Source organism: Epinephelus moara, chromosome 20 (assembly GCF_006386435.1).
Source record: "Epinephelus moara isolate mb chromosome 20, YSFRI_EMoa_1.0, whole genome shotgun sequence".
Classification (NCBI taxonomy): domain Eukaryota; kingdom Metazoa; phylum Chordata; class Actinopteri; order Perciformes; family Serranidae; genus Epinephelus; species Epinephelus moara.
Window position 1 is genome coordinate 8,796,602 of NC_065525.1, and position 24,731 is coordinate 8,821,332.

The window sequence follows — 24,731 nt, forward strand, 5'->3', positions numbered from 1 at the left end:
TTAAAAAGTCTGTGACCCAAGCACCATGCACTGGCCAGAGCAAACATTCTCATTTTAAAGCTAAACAGTACACTAAAATATGTTTCTGAAAACATTTCAGGCGAGAAATGCAGTAACAGAATCTTGTTTCATATTTGATCAGCTCTGCCTAGTTTGACAGTTTGACTGCAGTTCATGAGCAGTGATTGCTGTGATTGACAGCTGCTTTAGAGACTCCTCTGCTCTGATTGGCTGTTTTCATTCAGCCACGCTGGATTCTTGCAAATGCCATTAGGAGCACTTTGAGGAGACAAGAGAGCATGATTTTTTTTGACAGATCATTTGCCTGATGTAACAACTGTCAGGATATAGTGATACTTAAAAAAATACTTTTTGCAATATATGCTGAAAAGGAGAGACTCTAATAAGACTCTAAATACCACCCTGTCAACTATTAAATTAATCGCCAAATAATTTAATAATCGATCAGTCAGTATAAGTAATTTTTTAAGAAAAAAAAAATCCAAATTCACTGATTGCAGCTTTGTTATGTAAATAGTTTCTGGCTTCTTTGGGTGGTGAACAAAACAAGACATATGAGGACGTCATCTTGGGCTTTGGGGACATTTTTCACCATTTTCTGCCATTTTATAGACCAAAAAACTAATTGATTAACTGAGAATCAACAGATTAATCAGAAACACAATGTTCAAAACACTTATAGGAAACTTTTTGTGCTGCTTCTTTCTTGCTGTCTGCTGGCTCAGTCTGTGATGGCATATCACTAGTGCTCACTTTACTGATGAAAGTGCCTCTCCATCAGCATACACTCTTTCACGACAGAAATAATATTCTCAGGAAGTTGCGTGCACGGGACAGGCATAAATTAAACCGTATTAAAGTATCTCAGGACATCCATCATCCCTCTGGTGGTTTGATCCTGTGCTGATTCATGATAGAACTAACTGGCAAAACTGGGGTTTGTTAAGCATCCCAGGATCAGTATTGCTCAGTAACACAGCCACATTAACGTACTCTGCCACTTCTAGAAAGCCACCAGCAAACAGACAAGATGGGAGACACTGCAGTCCCGGTTGTCAAGTATTGCTCACAGCTTTAATTAAGTTGTTCATAAGAAAGAGTTCTTTTCTTTAGACTGTCCATTTGGCCTCTGAAACTGGTTTTTAGGAAGATGTTACTGCTACATTTAGGCTTGGTACAGCTGTTGGCATTCAATGGTGGGAATTCTCTCTAACCATTTAAAAAGCATTAGTCGAGTTAAAATGTAACCATTTGATCTTTTCAAATGCAATATTTCATATCACCACAAAATGCTTTACAGTCTAGTTTCTATTGTTTAACTTTGTCTGAATAACACTGTCAAAAATCATGAAAAGGAACTGTAAAAATGTGGTTGACACACATCGTGCCATGCTGACAAGTACGGCTTGGTGTAAACACAGCATCAGTTTTAATTTAAGAGGCCCTACTACGGCTAGACTAAAACAAAGTGTGTTATGACATCCTGCAGCTTACGAGAGTGGTTAAGCCTGTGATGTATCACTAGTTACAAACTCTAGAGTATATTTGATAAAGAGCAGTGTGACTCAGAAGCTCTCCTCAGCCTGGCTTCGGATGGCTTTCATTATTTCAGCTTCCAAACCTCGATTGCCTAACCCTCCCCACCCTGCCCCCCCAGCCTCTAAACAGTTCCTGGTGTGTACATCTGGAGCACTAGCCCAGCATTAGCTTGCTAATTGATCCTCTGAAGGGCCACGGCGGCCAGCAGCCAACACAGTGGTGGATGGAAGTACATGTGGCTCTAAGAAAGGACTTTTGTTCTCTGGGCCCCCGTGCTCTTGTTCCTTGTATGGAAAAACTGAGATTGGGGGGGCGGGGGGGTTCGGGGAGAAGGAGGGGGTGACCTTTTCCTAAAAACAGTCTCTCTTTCCCTCTGTCACCCAGTCACACACTCTGTGAAAATCAATAAATAATGGGTGCAAGTAAAAATGTCATAAAAGGGCTGGACTCTGGCAGGGGTGCTCTGCTCTCGTAATGCTGTCCAAAAAGTGAGGCAGAAAGCTGTGTTCTCATTATGATGGCTTAGTACACAAACACTAAAATCACACTGGGTAATTTGGGACCAATTACAGTGTATGTAGTTTTAACTGAGAGCAAACATTCTTGATACATTCTTAAATCAAACGAGAAACAAGGAGGCTCGGTCTGGCAGCTGACAGGAGTGGAGCTCAACATGAAATCCTCTGAATACATTTCTGTACTTGATCTGCACATGGCCAATGATGAGAGCTCCTAAAGGCCTGGTCGTACCACCAATTAACATGGCTAAATGTGGAGGAAAATTTAATTCATTTCAGTGGAACTGCTGCGGTCAGAGGATTGGCTGGTAAGGGTGAAATAAATCTGCAAAATTTTTTGGCATTGAGTTCAACTTTGATGACACAGGAATTTGTAGCTCATCAGCTGTGTTGCACCATCCACTTTTATTTAAAGGTGGACCGTATTTTGTGTCATAGTGTAACAATAAAGGATGTTCATAATAAACGTGGCCAGAGTTTCAAATAATGAGGTAAACGTATACTGAAGTGATTCCTGTGAGCAAGCTACATGCTGATGTGCTAACATGTAAACTTTGTTGCCGTAAATGTAAATTTCTCCCTGATTTCAGATCATATTCCTGCTGGAACACGTCTGGTTTTGTTCAGAAGCTTTTATTGGTGATTTTTCATAGTAAAAAGTGCAGCTATTTTCTGTTACAGTCATTCTCCACCTCACTGACTGCAGAGACGCTATGGTATGGAAGACCATGAAACACAGAGCAGCTTGAAGAGACAGGCGCTAACGGGGCATCTCAGACAGAGGGTGAATACAGGTGATCCAGAACAGACAGAATGAATAAAATAAAGTGGTTTTTTTTGTTTTTTTACAATAAAGCATGTGAACCTTGAAAACAAGTATGAACTTGACAATAAGCATAAAAGGTCCTCTTTAACCTCCTCTGTCTTAATAAAAACTCAGCAAAAGACAAATGGTTTGCAGACAATTATAAGATAGTGGTACAACAAATACATCTTTTGAATGAACTGTGTGAACTACTTGTATTGAGAGTTTTTTATCTCTTCAATAATGGAGAGCTATTATGACTGACTAGTGCTTGCATATTCCTGGCTGGGTCAAAGAGCCCTGCAAATAGTCTCCTAACAACCAAGTGCGTGTGAATGTATTTATGTATTTCTGTACAAACTGTACAGTCTGGACAGCAAGAAACCACATAAAACGCGATTTCTGCTAATCTGATCCAAACCATATCTGATTCTAATTCGTTTTTTACAGATGCATCTCAGTCTTGACGCTTTGGCCACTCAAATTATTTCAACATGTCAATGAAACGTCTAATCCCGAGTGACCGAAGTGCTGAGCAGAATCCATGCTTTAAGTAGCAGAGCGCTTTGGAGGACGACATGGAGAACAACAGTCCATGGATAGACACTGGAATAAATTGTTTGCTGGCACCTTGACAGCAGCTTCACAGCTTGATTGTTTGGAGGGGAAAACGGTGGACCAAATTCTCACGCTTCCATGTTGGTAAGCCGCAGTTCCAGCGTAGCTACATAGTAACTGACACCTGCTGTACATCATCACCACAGCGACCAATAAAGATATGTTGATGTCTGGACACACAAATCTGATCTGATCACTTCCAAATAACACTGTGGACAGCCGGTCTTACAGATCTGACGTGAGAAACAAATCTGATTTGCCAGCAGTCTGAGTGTAGCCATCATGCCCTACTGAAGTCTGTTTATAATCTACCCTTTCCTCTTCTACAGACATGTTCTGAGACAAGAGAACCATTTTGTTTTTGTAAATACAATTAAAACATAGTCTCAAAGCAAATTAAGACTATAAGGCTTATAATATGAATGCTACTGTTTACAAATGAAACTAAGTGCAGTCTTTCTGCTGCTGAAATGACTGCTCTTAAGGAAGACATGACTGACTGATATCTGATTTTTAAACCGAATTGTCAACCCAGCATGTTGGTGAGTCTAACCAGTGCTCAAAAAAAACACTGCATCAAAAGAGAAAAAACATATAAAAATGAAACAGGCATACCCTGGTGGCAGTGGTCTCTCCCAGGTTGTCGTTTTAGTGTTGTGGTCGACATAGTACACTCTTCCATGAGGCAACACCCTCTGCTCCCAGCTACACACAGAGACAGAGAGAGGGAGAAGAATTACATTTACTTCTGCAATTCACACTTAATATTAGAAGCACCTATTTTTAAGCATTTCATAATTAATGTAATTACAGCAATGAAACTACTCCCCAGTACACAACTTAGATTATTTTGAGAGCAAAGGGAGTGTCCCTCACTAATACTCAGTGGGTAACAGTGTGTGACCAACAAAGACAGAGAGGAGCATTGATATCATGAGCCCAGAGGAAACATCAGCTCTCTAAATATGTCTCAATCACCTGCAATCATTTACTAACATGAGCTCTTAGTGCCACTGACTCCCTTGCAATTATTTACCAAATATATCACATTTATCTTTGTAACTATTTATTCTTGTCATTTGCTTTGCCACCAAACACTGGTGTATTTAATTTCAATACAGCTCATTTGACTTAAACGGAATGTGAAAGACATTAAAAAACAGTTAAAGGAAAGCAACAACAAATCAGTGGAGGAATTTAAATCTACAGCTGTTTACAGCAACGTTTCTCCCATTAATCAATAAGCACATTCATAATTGCCACTGTAAATGCATAATTCAGTATTGCATTGTATCACAGTATTGTAATTACATTCTACAAAGTCTGCTGTCAGCAGTCAAATAGTTCACCACCTCCAGGAGAAAATATTTACACCACTGTGATTGAAACTGGAAGTTAACACTTCTTAATGTATGGCTCATTGATTCATTTGTTCTGACGTTCAGAGTTAAATATGATGCTGGCCGTTATTTTGGAAATGCATCATTATAAATCGATGTAGAAGCACTATTAAGTGGTTTACAGCTGCAAGCAGAAATATAGCAAGTAGGCTCCATCTTTGTTACTGTATGGAGTCGTGAGGAAAACAAAGGAAACTGAAAGTTCGGTGAATTCTCATATTTCAGTGTCTTGTGTGGTTGATGTGTGTTTACAGTTTGGTGAGAGAATCTCTTTACACTTTACATTTGTATAGCTAATGTACTTTTGGGAAGTAAATATGAAATATAACCGCACTGCTTTAACTAATAGACAAGATGTAAGATGTTCTTATGCACTTTATCTCTACATGCACTGATTCTCACCCTGCCGGGAGTGAGTCTGTGTTGGACTCTGTGGTGCTGTTGCTGGCCTGCTCAGTGCTGGAGGTGGCATTGGGAGTGGGCTCCGCCGGTGTGGCCGGACCCAGGGCATCCTGACCTGGAGAAGGGCTACTGCTGCTGCTGGCAGCTGGGGATCGACCTGATGGAGAGGATGGAGGAGGTGTGTGACGGGCCACGCCCCCGCGACTCTCCAGCCCGTTAGACGTCAACTCAACTTTGTCTGTGAGAAGACATAGAGGGGAAGAAGGACGGGGGAGCAGAGATGGATAAATAAATGACTTGTTGTTGCAGTGTAAGAGAGATAGCTCATATCAAACCGGGACCTAAGAACCAGCTAATGTGGTGATTACTAATTTTTAATACTGCATTCATGAAGAGGCTCTGACATCTGGGGTGTCTAGCTGGCTGCTACACATTGTTACATTCTAGTCAGCTGTAAAAAGGACAAACAGTAAGCAAACAATTTGTTACAGAGGCCTCAGCTTTATAGGCTTAAAATGGATAGAAAATATATATAACTTTGCTAGAACGGTTGCCTGGATAAGCGTTAGACTGATTTCAGTTTGTTCAGATAGGAGAGTGGGACATTATGCAGTATAACACAGATATAATAGATGGTTACGGCTATTCTGTAATTGATCTCTATTATTATATTATGAGTTCTGGCTTCCGTTAGTAGTCTGAGTAGAACTGACTAATCATGTTTGAACAGCAGGTAAACAGTCCATGTGAGGAGGCAGAACACATTGGTTGAAATGCAATCCCTGAACTGAATGGCTATCGTCTGACACAGATTCAGGTTTACATTCGCTTTTTTAAAATCTATCTGTGTACTGTCCAGAGTATACTTTATGTTGTGAATGTCCGCCAGTGTGTGTGGATGCAGGCTACATAAGAGGGAGAGGGATGACAGGTGACAGATTTTAACTTAAGTCTCAATGAGGACAGCATAAAGAGAGAACTCAGCTTTTTGGGAAGTTATCATTTAGGCAAAACTATTGTAGACTCGACGTCACGTAATGTGGTTATTTTTTACTAAGCAGCAGTCAAAACATCTTTTTGTGCCCCTTTAAAGACACAGAATATCTTGATAAATTACAACCAGCAGCCCCTATCCATGTTTACATCAGAAATCAGCTCTGACAAAAAGATCTGAGTCTAATATTAAAGTCTAAATCCTGTTGAAGTTGACACACACAGTGTAACACAATAAGGTTAGCAGACTTTTCCTATACCTGCGCTGCTTCCAGGGCTGACGTGACTCTTGGAGGACCGATGGCGAGCAGACGAGCCCGGCCCAGAGATCTGCTCCTCATTCAGGTCCCCGTTTGTCAGTGAGCCCCCTCTGGAGCACCCTGGGGAGCCGCCCTGCGAACCTCCCACTGAGTGCCTGTTACTCCTGCCAAAAGAAATAGAAACAGAGAGAGACAGAGTGAAAATGGCAGATGAGGGGAAGAAGTGAAAGAAAAGGAGATGATGAGGAAAGGCAGAAGGGAGGAGGTGAGAAGAGACATCAACATTTGCACTTACTGCATGGGAAAAAAAATGTGTGTATGTTTTTCTTGTTCTTTGACTGTCTTTCATATGCTCCTCCTGGAGATCGCCCCACAGCTTTATTTTGACAACTTATGATTAGACCTATTGTTGTTCCTGACTCAGGGGAGCAGACCTGGCGCATGTGCGAGTGTGCACACGGACAAACCCAGCACACAAAAAACACACACAGAGGTGTTGGTGTCGGCTACTTTTGTTCTCTGAACAACCTCATATTTTCCTAACACTAAATATAACTTTGCTTTTCCGACAAGAACTTTTATACAGGGAAAGACATGTTGGCTTTCCCTCCCCAGGACTGAGGAATGCTGAGGCCAAGTTTGGATGGCCATCAACAGCAAACCGGATTAAGGGTTGCGCTCTGTTTATTCGCTACAATAAGGAGAAGCAGCAGCAGCAGCGGAAGGAAGCAACCATTTGACATTGACACTTGGCATGTGTGTGTGCGTATCCTTCTGAATGCGTTCTTACGTGGGCACCGAGCTCTTCGTCATGGGAGAATGACAGAATTCACTTCTCCTCTACGTCTGTTCGTACACAACTGGATGGAGATGTTGACTGCTTCTCCATGACAGCGGCGGTTTGGGCTCTTGGCTGAACTGTGTTTAATGCCCCCCTACAATGTTTAGAGGGAAATACCATCCGACCCCATGCACCCCCACCGCAAAGCTTTGAAATAAATGCAGACTGCTCCACTATTTATTATCCCACTACCATTCTAGCCGGTGAGAGCAGCGTCTGAAACCACATTCAGGGGGGAATAACATGCTGGCAATCTGCATAAGTGCTTCAGTCGACCATACTGGCAGAGGCCTCCTTCACTCGAACCTTTTCTTTTCTTTCATTTATTTTGATTACAATTATGCCTAGGGTTTATGTTTTCCACATAAGCACTTTGCAAACAGTGCTTTAGAAAAAGGTCATGCAAGTTTATTATTGTGCTATTATTCTTATTATTATACCACAACATCTGCAGAGATTCAAAACCAGCAGTGTAGTGAACACTGCTCAGATGCCTAACAAAGTTGATTTTCAGTGTGAGTGTGTGTGCGTGCGTGCGTGCGTGCGTGCGTGCATGCGTGTGTGCGTGCGTGCGTGGATGAAGTACCTGAAAGCCACATTTAAGTTAAAGTACAGATATCTTGCCAGAAAATGACTTTGGTAGAAGTTAATGTCACCTACTAGAATATTACTTCAGTAAAAGGCTTCATGTATTGACATATGATGTAATGAAGAAAAACGAGGTCTTCTTCACGACTTACAGGATTTAAAGAAAACCTCTGACTATTCAGGGCTGACACACTGCAGTGGAGCAGTTACCTGTCACAAATCTTTATTTCCTTGAATCATTACTAGCCCTTTCTACTGTGGAACACCACTTTCTAATTCCATCATGAAGTCGGTCTCATCGTCGAGTGGAATGTAGTCGCTAGCATGTAGGCTCTGATCTGACACGCAGCCTGAGCTTGACTGGAAATCTATACTTAACTGTGGCTTTGAGAAACTTGTCCTTATGTGTTTAACCTATGATCTAACTTGCAAGGACTTGCAAGCTAGGACCTCTGATTTGCCTTCTGATTTTATTTTGTAGTAACTAAGTAACGAAAATGCTCAGGACATAGAAATGTACTGGAGTAAAGGTGACAGAAATATTAAAACTCAAGTTAAGTACAGATTACTTCCAAAAATACTAAAGTATTGCAATAAAGAATTATTACTTCATTATATTACACCACTGGTGTGTGTGTGTGTGTGTCCTGACCTGCTATGAGATTCAGCTGTACTGGGAGTTTCCTCACTCTGTGTCCTCCTCAGGTTGGGTCTGTCTGCCTGAAGTATCTCTGTAAAGACACATAACATCATCATTGCACAGACATGGATAACCAGCTTCAATCACAGCACACAGTACGTCAATCAAGGAGGAGAGAAAGAGAGCGAGGGACAGATTAAGAAAAAGCTAGAAAGTGTTTGCTTGATCAAGATTGAGTCCAGTCCAACTTTCAAACATCCACACTCACATCAGCAAGCCCAGTTAACAGGATTTGCTCTCATATTTTTGTATGTAAAATAAGGCCTTTGGGGCCTAACCTATTACTGTTTATCTGTTTATTCTGAATAGGATATATAGTCACACACATGAGCCCACCACTGAACATACTAGTCAACAGAGATCCCAGTGTTTTCAAATATACCAAAGATGTCAGATTGAATTTTAGAGATATATGCTTAAAAGAATTGAGAACACATCTACAAACCCCTATCAATATATAACATAAAAACATGAAGTATGTGACCCAAGTAGCATCACTTGGCAAAGGAAGTGGACCAGTTTTTGTGCAGCTCCCTCTGGAGCCACAAAAGGCTCTATGCTACAAATGGTGGACTTCCCATTTTAAGTATTTACAGTTTGTTTTCTGATCACTGTTTAAAAGTAGCTATTTTCCAGGAACCACCATCATTAAGAAAAGCTTTCATAGTGTGGGGCCCTTTGGTGCCAACCATGAACCACAATGTCCCTGGCTTGAGCCTGGCTGTAGACTTCTGCAGCATGTCATTCCCCACCTCTCCCTACTCTCATTTCATGTCATCTCTCTACTGTAAACTTGGTAATAAAAAACATAATACCACAAAAACATAGACTTTTATGGCATGACACAGAACAACAGCAGCTTGCCAATCTCACTACTCAAATTAGCTTTAAGTGTTTCATATATATGTAAAGAAAAACTCCCGTCAGTGGATTCTAAAATTGTCGCAAAAGACTTGGTGTCTCTAGCTGCTACACTGGGTGAAACTTGAAAAGAATTCAACACTAAAGCTCACTCAGCAACAATTACTGTCACACTTTGAACATTATACTGGTCCTCTGCAAATGAGAAAGTTCTTATAGTGAGGCTCAGGCCACTTTGTGGAAAAAAAAATCCTGAATAATCAAATCCATACAGACCTGAAACATGTGGCATGTGTACAGTTGGTGGTTTAATAGAGACCATTCAGCCTTGTATGGACTATGTAGTTTGTGCTGGTGTGAGCGCTGGTGTGTGTGTGTGTGTGTGTGTGTGTGTGTGTGTAGTGGCATGCGGTCTTGGTGGTGTGAGGGAATGTGTGACTATATGCTCAGTCTCAACTGTGACTGAAAACCACAGCCTTATAACATGCTTTTCATTAACACTCACTTTCTCCTTTACACATACAAACACAGCACCTTCCTATAAGACACTCACGCCGAAGGCATGACAGCCTCAAACAGTATCCATATTTACACACATATAAATCTTGCTATCTTAAGTAAAGCAAACAGGTAATATCTCTCTTTCACTCTCTCTCTCTCTCTCTCTCTTTCTCTCTCACACACACACATACACACAGAGAGTACCGTTTTATTGCTATGAAAGGGTTTCTTGTGAGCAGACCCGATGGACATACAGAAAAATAAACAGTGGTCTTGAGGAGAAACGATTGTGTCATAGCCTGCTCACTGAGTTCATCACCCCCTCCCTCCTAATGGCACAGGTCTAATTACTAGTCTGGTGTGTGTCTGCGCACGTGTGTAAAATAGAATTTCCAGTTTGTAACCACCTTAGGACACAAAAACATCTCAACAACTAAACTTCACAAAAGATAACAGTGGGCACATTTCAGTTCAGCAGCTGCTATGGAAACTTTAGGTTACACGTGTAACCCTAGTTCTCCGAGTAGCATGAGTGAGACATCTGTAAATGAATGCTATAAAAGGGAACACCTGACATTTATACCACAAGTAATCATTATTTCCGGTAGTTTTGGTTGATTAACTATTTTGATGAATCAATCCATCATTTTGCCATTAAGATGTTGAAAATGTAGTCCAAACTATTTTGTTTGTCTGACTAACGGTCCAAAACCCAAAGATATTCAATTATATAAAAGAAGCAAACACTCACATTTGAGAAGCCAGAACCACAAAATGTTTAACCTGTTCTTTCTTAATGGACCAACTGCAGAAAATCCTCACATCATGTACATAAAATCAAACGATGCCTTAATTAATTAATTTTAGCCACCTAAAAAAGGCCCATGAGGGAAAAAAAAACCAATATCAGATTCAGTGTATGCTATATTTAGAATATTTTCACAGTTTGAACTTGCTGCCATGCAGCCATTTTCGACAAAGAAATCAAGCTGTTATATCAAAGCCACCAGACTCTATTAACAAAAAACAGCCATTTATGGTGCATTCCATTTGCAATGGGAAGTCAGAATTTCAAAGTTCCCAGTCAGAAATCTCAAATGGAGCGCCCCCTGATGTCAGATATCCAACTCAGAAAGTCGGATGAACCTCACCAACCCCGACCTCGAAATCCAATATGGCTGCGTCGCGCATCAACAGTTGTGACAGCAGTAGTAATATTCTGTTTATGAGCACGTCTGTCTTAAATGTGTCTAATTAAAACAGTTATCCCCACAGTCCTGTCCAACTTTTATCTGCAGACATGTTGCTATAGTGTTTGTATGTGCAAAGGACAGTGTTATCAACTGGTATTGCTAACAATGGCTAACCTGGCTTGAACTGGTATGGCTAACAACATATTGGTTTTCCGATTTGTTGAACTGGAACATAATCAACTTGGGAAGGGTAAATTCCTGACTAATCTTAACTCTATGCTTTGTTGTGACCAACTTGTATGGCGCAACTACGATACAGCATAACTCGCATACTACTTTCAAACTAAGCTACATTAAAACTCACATAATTGGTGCAACAGCCTGAATATGTGTTGCTGAGCACCTCCAGAGAGAAATCAGATTAGCAGAGCCTCAATAAACTTTGGTGTGGATTTTGACCTGAATTAGACATGTTTTTATACCATTAGACAATAACTACCGCCTAGTGGTTGTATGCCTCCAAGAACCAGGCGAGTTGCAGTTGCAGTTTTCATCCATGTTTGTCCAGACTTATATGGAGCCATGGAGCCATGACAGCAGACAATGCTTTAAATTTGGGTAATGCTCCAAAAAAGCGAAAAATTCTAAAACATGGATATTTCACACATCTTTAACCCAGCAGCAGAAAAGATCTATACAATCAGCACAGTTTCAATGTAGACATCCAAGATTAGTGTCACCAATTTAGTATTAGACCAAATGTCTCTCCCTCTGTTCCTGAGTTAGGACATTGAGCAATGGCCAGAAAAGTGTTTTTGCAGAACATTATGATGTCACAATGAAGTTGACCTTTGACCTATTGAATATAAAATGTCATCACTTCATCATTTTATCCTATTAGATATGCATGTTGTCATAATTAGCTTATGAATTCTTGAAGACATGTTTTGTGAGGTCAGAGTGACTTTTGACCACCAAATTCTAATCAGTTCATCTTTCAGTCCATGTGGACATTTGTGCCAAATTTGAAGAAATTTCCTCAAGGCGTTCTTGAGTTAGCAGGAGAGCTTTATGGCCATAATGGATTATTTTAGGACTTTTGCATCAATGTGGTGAAATTACTTTTATTTTCTGGGTTAGGAAAAATCTGTTATATTGGTCTCGGTATTGAAACCATAAACCATTTCTCAGTTGATTTTGTGGACATTTACTATATCACAATATTTACATTTTGTAATATAAAATTACCTATACCATGATAGAGGACTGTATCAATTTCTCCCACCCGTAGTTTACAGCCAGTATGCTGCCGGTTTAAATAATGTTTAACAAGAAAATGAAAACGATGTTTTACCTTTTTCATTCAGCAGTATCACTGTCCTTGGCAGTATTTCTGTGTTACAGTCAGCAAGTTACAACTCTTTGTACATTAACAGGTCTTATGTGCCAAGGTCTAGCACGATGTGTCCGCGATGATGAGGATTAGACTATCAGCACAGACACACCAATGAATGAGTGTGTCTGTGCTGCAGTGTACATTTGGCCTCTGCTTCTGCGTGATGGGAAGTTGTGTGTAAGCATCTAACATTTACAAAGTGTTCCAATAGTCCCAGAGTTGAAATCTTTCTGCTCTGGCTTCTGTTTCTCCCCATCTTTCAATACAAGGGTTTGTTTATGTAGCCCACTAGGAGTATGTGTGTGAGTGTGTATGTGTGCGTGCATGTGTCAGAAAAGCTGCCAGGGGAAATGAGTAAAACTCCAAACTAACAGAGGTGCGTTCAGAGCGAGAACACAGAGCTCCTTAACACCACCAGAAGGCAACACACTTCCACCTTTATATATTTTATATATTCAGGCAGCCCACATATGCCTGCACACACACTGCAGAATGCAAAACACATGTACATACACACCCACAAACACACAATGAACACACAAGCTCAGAAACACATGCCTGCATCTGCACTCCTGAGACCATTAAACACACACGTACAGAGACAAGTGCCTCAACTTAAAACCCTGGTTGTAGAGGGCACACACTTCAGCCCTCTGTTCACCAACCTCTCCTCCCCCAAAAAACACACACGTAAACACACACACATGACCTCTGTCATCCCTGCCCTTGCAAGCCAGGAGAGGAAACCCCCCCAGCTACCATGCACACCGCTTCGGGATCACAGGAGGCGATTGTACTACTGAGCTGCAAGCAATGAGGCTCAATTATGCAATTCTCAGAAACAAATTAGACAAAAGCACTCCTGATGTCTGTGATTATGTGTGTGTGTGTGTGTGTGTGTGTGTGTGTGTGTGTGTGTAGAATTTTTGTGCAGAGTTTTTTAACCATTGACCTGCACACATGTTTGCTTAGCTGCATTTTGGGTACATCCCATTTACTTTATTCATTCTCTTCTGTCACAGCCTTTTATTTACTCTTAAAGAAATAGTTCCTCTTTATTTTCTTTGCTGAAATTATCCATCAAGTGATAATCATGCTACAATACTAATTTGCAGCAATGGGCAAAAAAAGTTAGTCACCAAAATCCTTGGAGTGTCTGTGGTGGGGACTGACCAATGTTTTTTCCAGGCTGATTTCGATAACGATTATTAGTAATCTCGGAGGCCAATAACTGATATTTGGAATCAATGCATATTTGCAGTGAAAATTAAAATTAAAATTTAGAATCACACAAAGTCCACAACTCAAATACAAAGCTTGGCTAAAATGTCTTTAAGCATATGTTTGATTAAAACTTAATTTAAAAAAAATTACTTTAACTGGAATTATGGCCTTGTGGTTGAATGCCTCCACAAATAAGTCAAGTTGAAGTTTGCATCCATTTTGGTGAAAACATGGACAATTCTAACACGTCTCCCCCCAGCAGCATAGAAGATCAGTTTCAAGGTCGGTGCCCAAGATTAGTGTCACCAGTTCAGTATCAGACCAAATGTTTCCCCTTCTGTTCCTGAGATGTGACATTAAGTAATGGCCACATGGCTAAAGTAATGATGTCACATTTAAGTTGACCTTTGAACTTTTAGATATAAAATGTTGTCACTTTGTCATCTTATCCTATTAGGCATTTCTGTGACATTCAGTCATAATTAGCATATTTTTAAGTTATGGCCAAAAACATGTTTTGTGAGGTCACAGTGACCTCCAATCACCAAATTCTAATCAGGTCATCCTTTCGTCTACGTGGATGTTTGTGCTAAATTTGAAGACATTTCCTCAAGGCGTTCTTGAGACATTGCATTCATGAGAATGGGATGGACGTACATACGTCCGGACAACCTGAAAACATATTGCCTCTTGCCACAGCTATCGTCGGCACGGAGGCACAAAAATAATGATTCCAATATTGTAAAGGATTGTGAAGGTGAATCCCTCATCTGTGGCTATGTTCTCAGCACTTAAATACATTTGTATTTTACCAGCAGACACATCAATAAAAAACTCTGTATCTTTGCTAACCTTAATCTAAATCCAAACCACAGCCTCCTGTGAGGACCTGCAGAGAGTCCCCCCTTAACAGGAATTTTTTCATCTTGCTGTCCTTGTGGTAGCCTACATGCAAACACACACATCCACACACACACACACCACCTATAATACACCTCCTCTTAACCTTTTCTCACATCTAAACAGTCACAAAGAGACACATTTATAGAGCCCATGCTGCGGCAGACCTTGGCCCTTACTGCTTACCCTGTGTTCATTCAGCAGAATACACTGTGGGCTCTGTGTGGCGCTCTATGAAAAGCCTTGTGTGTGTGTGTGTGTGTGTGTGTGTGTGTGTGTGTATTACACAGGGAGGAGATAGATGCATGGACCTGGCTATGATTTCAAGAGCAGCTTAATCAGAGTCAGAATCTGGTTTATTGCCAAATAGGTTTTCACATATGAGGACCTACTTGGCAATAAACTGGGATTCTGATTCTGGTTAAGCTGCTCTTAAAACCACAGCCAGATCCATGCATCCATGTCATCTCTGTGTAACACACATGCACACACAGCTGTGTAACTGTTATTAAAAAGACACCTAGTCTTTGCTTCCAAACCATAAAGTAAAGTAAAATGTTAGCATAGTGCCTGGAAGCGGAAAGTACTGTTGACCCAGAGTCAATAAGTCTGGAGGGTTTGAAATCCTTCCTCTAAGAACTATGAGATGATTTTATATTGGTCTGGGAATAGAAACACATGCATATGGATATTCAGCGTTGTCTTATCTCTGTGTTAGAGTTCAGTGAACACAGGTTGGTGAAGCCTGACAGTAGTGCAGCTGTACATTGTCAATATTTTGTGCTGGGATCACATGTCTACTGTGTAGGATTTAGTGGCATCTAGCTGTGAGGTGACAGATTGCAACCCACTGGAACTTCTTCCATGTGCAAAGCAGGGGCGATTGCTCTGAGACAACAAGGGAGGCTGAACTTCCTCTAAAATTTCATAGAAGAAATGGTCAAATATGCACTATTGAATTTACATTAAAATAAGAATTTACATTGCATTAAAGGTGCGCTAGGACGCATTTAACATCATGACTATGATGTTCAAACGTCAGCTGTTTATCACCAGTTTTCAAATGCGACCTCCCTGTCATACATTCTCGTGTCAGCACGGTGGACGCGGAGCATCCAAGCATTCCTATGAGACAGCACTGAGCAGGTTTTTTCATGCAGCAAAGCAAGACAGTCATTGGATAAATGTGACAAAATCGTCACTTCCAGGGAGGCTCAGCTTCCCTGGGACCTAAAGGAGCGGTAGGCGGGAGAGGACGCTCGGTGTATGCATGACGATTGGAGGAATTGTCTAAAAGGCTGAGCCCCTTTGTGATTGACAGCGATTTGGAAATACAGACCGGCATCGTTGCATTTCGAGCTCAGTCCCATGCGGGGATATTTGCGAGTAGTCTTCTGACAGTGTGCCGTCCGGAGTTCCTTATTTCCATAAGTGATATAGTGTGGTTAAGAAACGGCTTAAATTAAATGTTCCTTTTATAAGTTACTGCCTTGCTACAATATGACAAATTTTATGATGTAAACTTAAAGTGAGCTCCCCCTGATTGAAAGACCAGCAGCTGCCACTGGCGCAAAGCATGTAAGAGAACAACAGCTGTTGACGTGAAACCAAGACAACACCAATGGCCCTATCAGGAGCCAGTGTTTGGTTTGTCCATTTGAAACATCACTTCATGGACAAGCTCTGTATGCAGATACTAACGGCTTATTCTTAGGTAACAAAAACACAACAATTCTAAGTTTTAGGTGAATACACACTAATGCTTACATAGTTATGTAAATTATGTTATATTGGCAGAAATGTAAGATAATATACATAACTATGTATATTATGTGACATAATATACATAGTTATGTATATTATCTTACATTTCTGCCAATATGCCCCTAAATCCTACACACGTACCCTTAAGTTACATGTACAATATTCTTGGCAGGACAGAAAAGCTTCCAACCCACTATGAAACATACTCAAAACTCTCCACTGACACGCAGACTTTGCTGAAAAAAAATACACATATAGGCTTACCCTAAGCAAACTGCACTCTACTGCTGTAAGGTTTCACACAGTGCAGCAGAGAGACTGAAGCTACAGTTTAAATAGCTGCAGGCATGTAGGCTGAATAATTCAAACACTTGAGGACAGTTATCTTTAGCTATTCCACTCTGCTGTTTTACAATTAAGGCAGGTAAAAGCAGTTTGCAAAGTTAATGTTGAATGTAACGGAAATATATCACAGATCCATAGAGAAACCCTGGAGTAAAAGTGGGACTATTTTAGAAGTAACTGCGTTCTGCTGACTCAAAATTTAAAGGAACTGTGTTGCACTGTCTCGGGGTTAAAATAGCAAAAGTGCAATCAGACTTTAATTTGAGTCTGCTCCATGACACATCTCATTTTTCCTGGTGACAACAGCCCACAGGCAGAGGTGTGTCACAGCAGAGACCAGACATATTCTGTGGAGGGAGAGCATGCAGAGCTGTTGCCAGGCTTGAGTTGAAATGGGGCCACTAAAAGGAAATTTATTGAGACTGACAAGAACCCAGCTGATGCTTTCTGGATCAATTACAGGTCTGAGAGGGCTTTACAGCTGATGCCACAACACAAGCAGGTACAGTGGTTCTGTCTAGACAAAAACATATGAATGACTTTTGCTGAAGTATTTAAATGAGGATATTAATATAGTCTGAGTTCTCCAATGGTCACTCTGTATTTCAGCCTTATTTCTGAGACTGATAACAATATCATTATTAAAGGTATACTATGCAGAACTTGTTAGTGACTGTTTGTGAACAGTTTCGCCACCAAAAGCAAAAGGCAATCCCAGCTTCAAACTTGTTTTGAAACAAGCTTTGGCCGCTTTGCGTTTCGCTTTGCTAGATTTTAGTTTTGTCTTTTCTTGACACTGTGTCCACAATCTCTGTAGCTTTCTCTTGGATGCGTGCTGCATATAGTCTGGCACCTGGTCGCTACCAATTTATTTAAACCCAACCTCACCTATGTGCTGTGCCAAGGAGCATCCAGAACACAGCAAAAAAAGAAGAAAATAAGAAAATACAGGCAGAGGATAGAGTACTTACATCTGTATTAGTCTGTACATTGCTTTTTACAAAACTGTGTAATATATCTTTAGAATAAAAATGTAATGACCATATCTTGGCCGATATAAGCTTTTAATATCAACACTTTCGAAAATGATTACCTCAGACATATCTTGGGCATTTCTGTACTGTAATTACCTATTAGCCAAAATGTGTGTTGATATCCAGATACCTGTATCAGCTGAAACTGACAAAAAACTTCTCCATGTCGATGTATTAATCAGGCTCTCCTCTGTAACTCACTGAGTAAAAAGATGCCCTCGGGGATCGACTGACAAAAATGCCACACGTCTTTGTCTGACAGACCTGAAAGATCGACCCAACTTGCTCTTTCCTAGGTAACCGTAATGAACATGATGCCCAGAGCTGTCCCTGTTACCTGGAAATCAAAGTGGACAAGCTGTAAGCATTGGTCAGTGATGACGCTAAGCTCATCCCACAGCTCACCACAGGGGCAGGAGGTGTATGTAAGCTATGGCAAAGCCTTTGGAGTAGCTACACTGTAACCCTTTAACGCACAAGTATTAATCCACCTATAAGACCACCTAGTTGTTGGGTTTCAGTGGTGGACTGTGCATCCTCAGCAATAACAGAAGAACTGCACATTAGGTTTTTAGATCACAGCATATATATGAAGAATTAATTAGAGTGCTAGTCCAGGGTTGAACCTCGTTGAGGCAGGGAATGTGCACAATTAGTCAACTAGTCAAGTAAATTTTGTAACCCTTGCTGGTTGGAACCATAAATACAATGTGATAACCAGAGGAAAGCAGGAGGAGTTTGTATCTGCAAGTGAGACTAACAGCTCTGATCATTAACGTCTCTCTTTCTTTCTCTTTCTCTCTCTCTCTCTGGAATGGAACTGCCTGCGCATCTCGTGACTGGTATGAGTCCTCAGCTAGCAGCTGACATTCAACATGGAAAGTATGTCCGAATCTCACAAACACTCGCACTGGCTGGATGTCTTATCACTGGGCTGAACAGGAGAGGTGCTCTTGGAGGCACATGTGTCTGTCTACATATATGTGTGTGTGTGTGTTTTAAAATGGAGTTAGGACATAAAATACTTGGTAAATAAATGTTATTTGTTAACGTTTATTTTGTGAGTTGCTGTCATGTTTCGTAAATGTGCAACGTTCTGAACACATGGTGCAAAGTGCCACATATGTCAGCGACATTCAAGGTACAATTTTGGCAATGTCTAACCTTACAGACTGAATTTCTCTTAATTTTGTGCATGTCTTCCTACTTTCAGTAAGAAAGTTTAAACTTCTAAACGTCAGGGAGATTAGTAGTTAGGAACATCCCTTGTTGTGACATGCTGCAATGATGGTGACATGAGAAACATTCATCAGCAAGATGTATATGAGGAACGTGCATGGCCAGGGATACTGTACAGGGGCTAACAATGTTTAAAACCCTTCCAGTGTTTTCACTTACATTTTATTAAAAACATAAAGGAACTTTTCAAGATAATAATGCAAAAAGTTAAGTATCACCTCAAATGTTGTAATGGGTATTGTAAAATGGTGAATGGATTGTACTTGTATTGCGTCTTTCTAATCTTTCAACCACTCAAAACGCTTTTACACTTCATGTCATATTCACCCATTCACACACGCATTCACCCACTGGTGGCCACCTGCTACTTAGTTTAAACATTCACACAAACTCACACATTTGCAATTTGGGGTTCAGTATCTTGCCCAAGGATACTTTAAATCCTTAGTTTACTTTAATAAATAATAATGTTATAAACAATCCAACTTTAAGTGATCATATAATAATATTCTGCCATACAACTGTACAATTGCACAACTCTGTGACCACTTAGACAACACACTAACAAGACTCAAAACCCAGATTTCACCACTACAAAGACCAAAATGTGTGTATTGGCACAAACGCCATTAATTCAAAGCCATGTGGGCACGAGTAGATTTGGAAAGTTGTGATTTACACAATGTAAAGCCTCTGGCTTTTTCCAAGACGGGAAAACACCCATTACAAGGGTGGAGACACACGAACATCCTACTGTACAAACAAATCGATGTTTGTGTGTGTGTGTGTGTGTGTGTGTGTGTGTGTGTGTGTGTGTGTGTGTGTGAGTCTGTGTGTCTGTGTGTGTGAGTCTGTGTGTGTGTGTTGGCAATATTTGAGAGAGACAGGGAGGGAAAGAGTGAGAGGAGGAGAAGCTGCTTAATATTGAGGTGTATTCTGTACTAATAAGCTGTCTGGATTTCTGTGGTAACACGGTGTGTGTGTGTTCTCTTCAATATATCTTTGCTGACAAGTAAAAACCTTGTATTTCCAAAATGCCAAGAAACTGTTCCTGGTGTCAACTTCACCCTGCATTTTAATGTTTAAAGGTTGTAGAGGTTTGTATGTTTTATGGATTAAATTTTATTTGATACAAGTTTTCTAAACTTCTATGTAATATATTCACAGTTCTTTATTTATTTATTTTTTTTTAAATATTAGAGTGCTGTTTATGGCGCTCTCGCGTGTTTTTACATTGAAATGGGGGTTAAATCTTATTGTCTGCTCTATATCCTCTTCCTAAATTCCCCACAGTATAAACTGACCATTATCTTTTATCACTTCTTTAAAAAGGTTTATTTTCCATCAAACATGAATATCGCACTCTGAAGTTTTTCACACGACAGCAGTGATATGTGTGTATGAACATGGCCTCAGTGTGATCACCTCTCTTGGTGCTTCTCTGTGCATTTCTGTGTTATTACCTTCACTTCTGTGTGAGTGTGTGTGCGTGTATGTGTGTGTGTGTGTGTGGGTGTGTGTGTGTGGTAAAGGCGGGACTCACTGTCTGCTGCCGTGCTGCCATTCGGCAGCGTGCCCAGATCAACAACCATGCCGTCGAGACAGACGTTGAGCTCGCCTCCCGCTACAACCGAGCCTTTGTTCTCCGTCTGCAGCACCAGACTCAGCTGGACGTTCTCCACTAGAGGGGGGAGGAAGAACGACAGAGAAAGAGGATGAGTGGTTGAGAAGGTAGAGGACAAAGGTGGAGGAGAGAGGGAGAAGCTGGAGCTGGAGGGAGGGGGAGTGAGGAGAGATGAAAGCGAGGAAATCTGACATCCTCTGTTATTGCTCTAAAATGAGGAAACTGTGTGAACCCATAGTGTATTATCTTCCCTGGCAATAACAGTGGAGGGCCACCCTGCTGAGACTTTTGTGACCAGACGAGGTATTAAATGAGCAAAGACTAGCCAACAGAGCTGAGTAACATTCGATCTTTATGAATAATGGTGTTGTGCTTTTCTTCATAGTGATTTCAGAAGCAGAAGTGCCACTTTAGTGTCAAGAAGTTAAAACTGTCTCACTGACTGCTGTCTAAATTGTTCCACAGCAACAACAACAACAACAACAACAACAGGAAGGTGCTAAAAGATAGCACTGAATGCTCATCTAGACTTAAATTATTCTATGATCAGAATAATACGAATATTACAAATATTGTAACTGTATTTGTATATAGTATCAAAACTTTTACAATTTCAAAAAAACACCCAGTAATGCACATCTTTTAAGGTGGGTGGTACATGATGGGAAATGCAATCATGGCAATGTGTCACACTGTTCAATCTCCTCCGACACAGGATTAGACAGCTTCCAGCAAGTCACCAATGGCAGTTACTTTGAAAAGCACTATTTGTTTCAATATCTCCAAGTTAGTCAGCAGAGGAAACCTGGATGAGTCAGGTGAATGTTCTGAATCTCCTGAAGGATATGATCAGGCGTTTCATTACTCCAAAGATAAAACCAGACCAGAATATGGTCACTGCTGGACATTGTGTAATACATTTAGTGGTGCATAACTTTTGCGTCTGTCCTAGAGTTCAACCTTACTGGTTATAAGCATAATGGAGAAAGTTAATTCTGTCTCATTTTAGACAATGCATTTAGATTTGTGAAACAAATTCTCAAGCTTGACTTTCACATTACAGGGCTTAATGCTCAATTCTGATTCTTTCCCCAGATCCATCTAGACTGTCTACACTGATCACATTCAGGTTTGCGTATATTGGGGCGTCAGTGGATTAGTGGTAGAGCAGGCGCCCCATGTACACGGCTGTTGCCGTAGCGGCCCAGGTTCAAGTCCAGTCTGTGGCCCTTTGCTGCATGTCATCCCCTCTCTCTCTCCCCCTTTCACACTTAACTGTCCTGTCCATTAAAGGCAAAAAATGCCCAAAAAATATCTTTAAAAAAAAAAAAAAAAAAAGGTTTGCATATAATTAGCCATGTGTTTCTGTTTGGGGAAGTGTGCAGCTATATCTTTAGAGCAATGTGCATTTGTTTTATTGACTATTGAGGCTTCAGGATTATAAACTGTCAGGACAATGGCATAAGGGTGAAAAGACGAAGGAACACAAAAAGTAAATCTCTATTAGCAGTTATTGCTGGTAGTTCTGTGAAAAGACAGGTGTGGGAGAAGTCGGGAGTGGTGGGGCTGCAATGTGGAGGGTTCCTCCAAAACCTTAGTATGACCAAGGCTACATTTCAATATCTCTATTGGCAACTCATGACAATGCTGTCATGGCATGTAGGCAAGCTGTGCCTGTCAGAGAGCCTGGCAGTCAGGTTCTATTGGCTGGCTACTGGGGCAGCTTACAGCAGCAGCGGTGTGGCTCCAACAGCCTTCTGTAGGTACGATGGACCACTCTCACACTGTACGGTGAGTGATCTGCACCTGCCCAGTTAAGTACGAAGTGGAAAGACCATGGATGTATGGGAAAAACACACATGAAGTCTGATATGACCGTTCTCACATGGCCAGTGATTGGATATGCTTCAGATTTAGGACCACATATCAAAGTGGCCCAAATCTGATTGGGAGAAATCAGATTTCTGTGTCCACACTACTCTCAAATATCAGATCTGTGTCCCGTGACATGTGTCATCAAAAATAAGATTCATACCACATTTGCTTATAATGTCAACGTAGCCTTTAGAACTAAAACTGTGTCCAAATTCAGAGGCGGACAACTGAAACAGAAAGGACCTAATCAGCCTCAACCAGCAGTCAGGAATTACTGTATCACACGTCATATTTACAAGCTATTTGCCTTCAAGTGGTCATCATACATAGGTAAATATGTCCACGGCAAATGTCCGTAATGTGTTTAAAGAAAAATTCTTACAATTTGTTAAGTTAACTTTAGTATTTGCGTGCAGCTTCTTGGTGATAAACTTAGGAGAGAAGCAGGTTCAGTGTGGCCTTTAAAGCCTCAGAAGAAAAGACTTTCATAAGTGACATGGAGGGACACTTTGTCTGTTTTTTCTCCTTTTCCTTATTTCCCTCACTTTTCTAATTCTGTGTGTGCGTTAAGTTCTCTTTTCCATTTGTTAATACACTACTTTTAAGTCGGTTGTACCATGTTAAAGGCTGAGTTCAGTATTTTCCAACCTGGACCCTATTTTCCCACATTTTTCAGTCTAAATGATTAATGGGAACAACAGTGTTTGAAATCAGTCCAGTATTGAGCGAGAGTGCTGCAGTCAGCAGTGGTGAAACAAGCTGCAGTGTAACCATTCAGGGCATGATCACATCGTCAATTTACGTCTGCTACAAGTGCCTGTTGTTGCCACTAACAGGCTCAGACTATTCTAAGGGTTCGACAATTGTGAAAAGGATCCCTACAGATTATTCCGTTTGCAGTGCTCTCGCTCAATACTGGACCCATTTACAAAAACTGTTGTTCCTAATAGTCACTTAGACACAAAAACATGGGGGAAAGGGTCCAGGTTGAAAAATACCAACTGTACCCTTCAAACACTGGAGAAATCTATCACCTTTTCTAATTATCTGTCTCTGAGTGTGTCCTTACTCTTGCCATCGTGTGTGCGCAGTGTGTCCAGCAGGTCTATAGTAGCGCTGCCCAGTAGCTCCTTCCTCAGGGTGTGGCAGCTCCACAGCTTCAGATCCAGACGACTCTGAGGTGTCACATTACTGTGAAAAATATGAACACATTATCAAGACATTATCTACTGAGACTTGTTTCCACACTAACGCACATCATTAAAAATACCACAAATACTGAACATCAGTAGATGATGTAATCTGTTTTATCTCAGGAATTGTATGAAATTATTTGAGTTTCACTTTTAATAAACTACAATTTTTTTTTTTTACAGTGGAACCAGCTGAACATTCCAGCATAACGACACAGCAGGATGAAACAGATTTTTTATGTTCTATAAAATGGTTCAAGCATGTTTAGCAACAATAAACTACAGGGTGGTATAAAGGTCAGTGTGTGTATTTGTCTGTGTGTTGGTGATCTTACAGGGTGAGGTCTTCATTCCACTGCAGCTCGAGGTGTCCGCTGCGTTTGCCTGTTTTTTTGGTTTCACTGGTGAGGCCGTCTGCAGTCACCTCGACAAAGGAGCTGAGTCGAGAGTGACGGTTTGGCAGCTTGGGAGACTGGGGCTTCGCTGAAACCACTGAGCACGCGCACACACACACACATACACACAAACACAAATTAAGGAAAAAGTTACAGTGCAATACAGTTGAATTTTAAGGGGGTGAAAATGTGTAATGTTTGTAAACCTGGTTCATCTATAGGAAAGAACAAAAACACAGAGTTAGAGTGTCACATGGAAGACAGCATAACTGAGCAGACTAAGATACACTCTGCGGGACTGTGGCCAAAGCAGAACCACAATATAGAAAAATATTTGTGTTTCATGTGGGTTACAGGTCAAAGGTTTAGCTTTCATGTCAACAACACCACATCCACAGTTTCTTTTAAATAAGATACTGTCCACCAGTGAGATGGGGCTCCCTAATTAGGTCATCTAGACAGAAAAGGCCTTCAATTTAAGCATCTAACAGAGGAAACACAA

The 24,731-nt window shown here is 40.8% G+C and overlaps 1 protein-coding gene across 2 annotated transcripts in view; it reads right to left on the reverse strand.

Annotated features, from left to right (window-relative positions):
• The window catches only part of wwp2 (WW domain containing E3 ubiquitin protein ligase 2), a 71,848-nt gene that overhangs the window by 36,861 nt on the left and 10,256 nt on the right, over positions 1-24,731 (reverse strand). For both annotated transcript variants that reach the window (XM_050072569.1, XM_050072568.1), the window contains exons 3-9: positions 24,170-24,326; positions 23,711-23,832; positions 20,686-20,823; positions 8,638-8,716; positions 6,557-6,720; positions 5,304-5,541; positions 4,117-4,206 (exon numbers count right to left, since the gene is read on the reverse strand). In XM_050072569.1, coding sequence (XP_049928526.1) covers positions 4,117-4,206; positions 5,304-5,541; positions 6,557-6,720; positions 8,638-8,716; positions 20,686-20,823; positions 23,711-23,832; positions 24,170-24,326 — 988 coding nt within the window. The remainder of the gene's footprint in view (positions 1-4,116; positions 4,207-5,303; positions 5,542-6,556; positions 6,721-8,637; positions 8,717-20,685; positions 20,824-23,710; positions 23,833-24,169; positions 24,327-24,731) is intronic.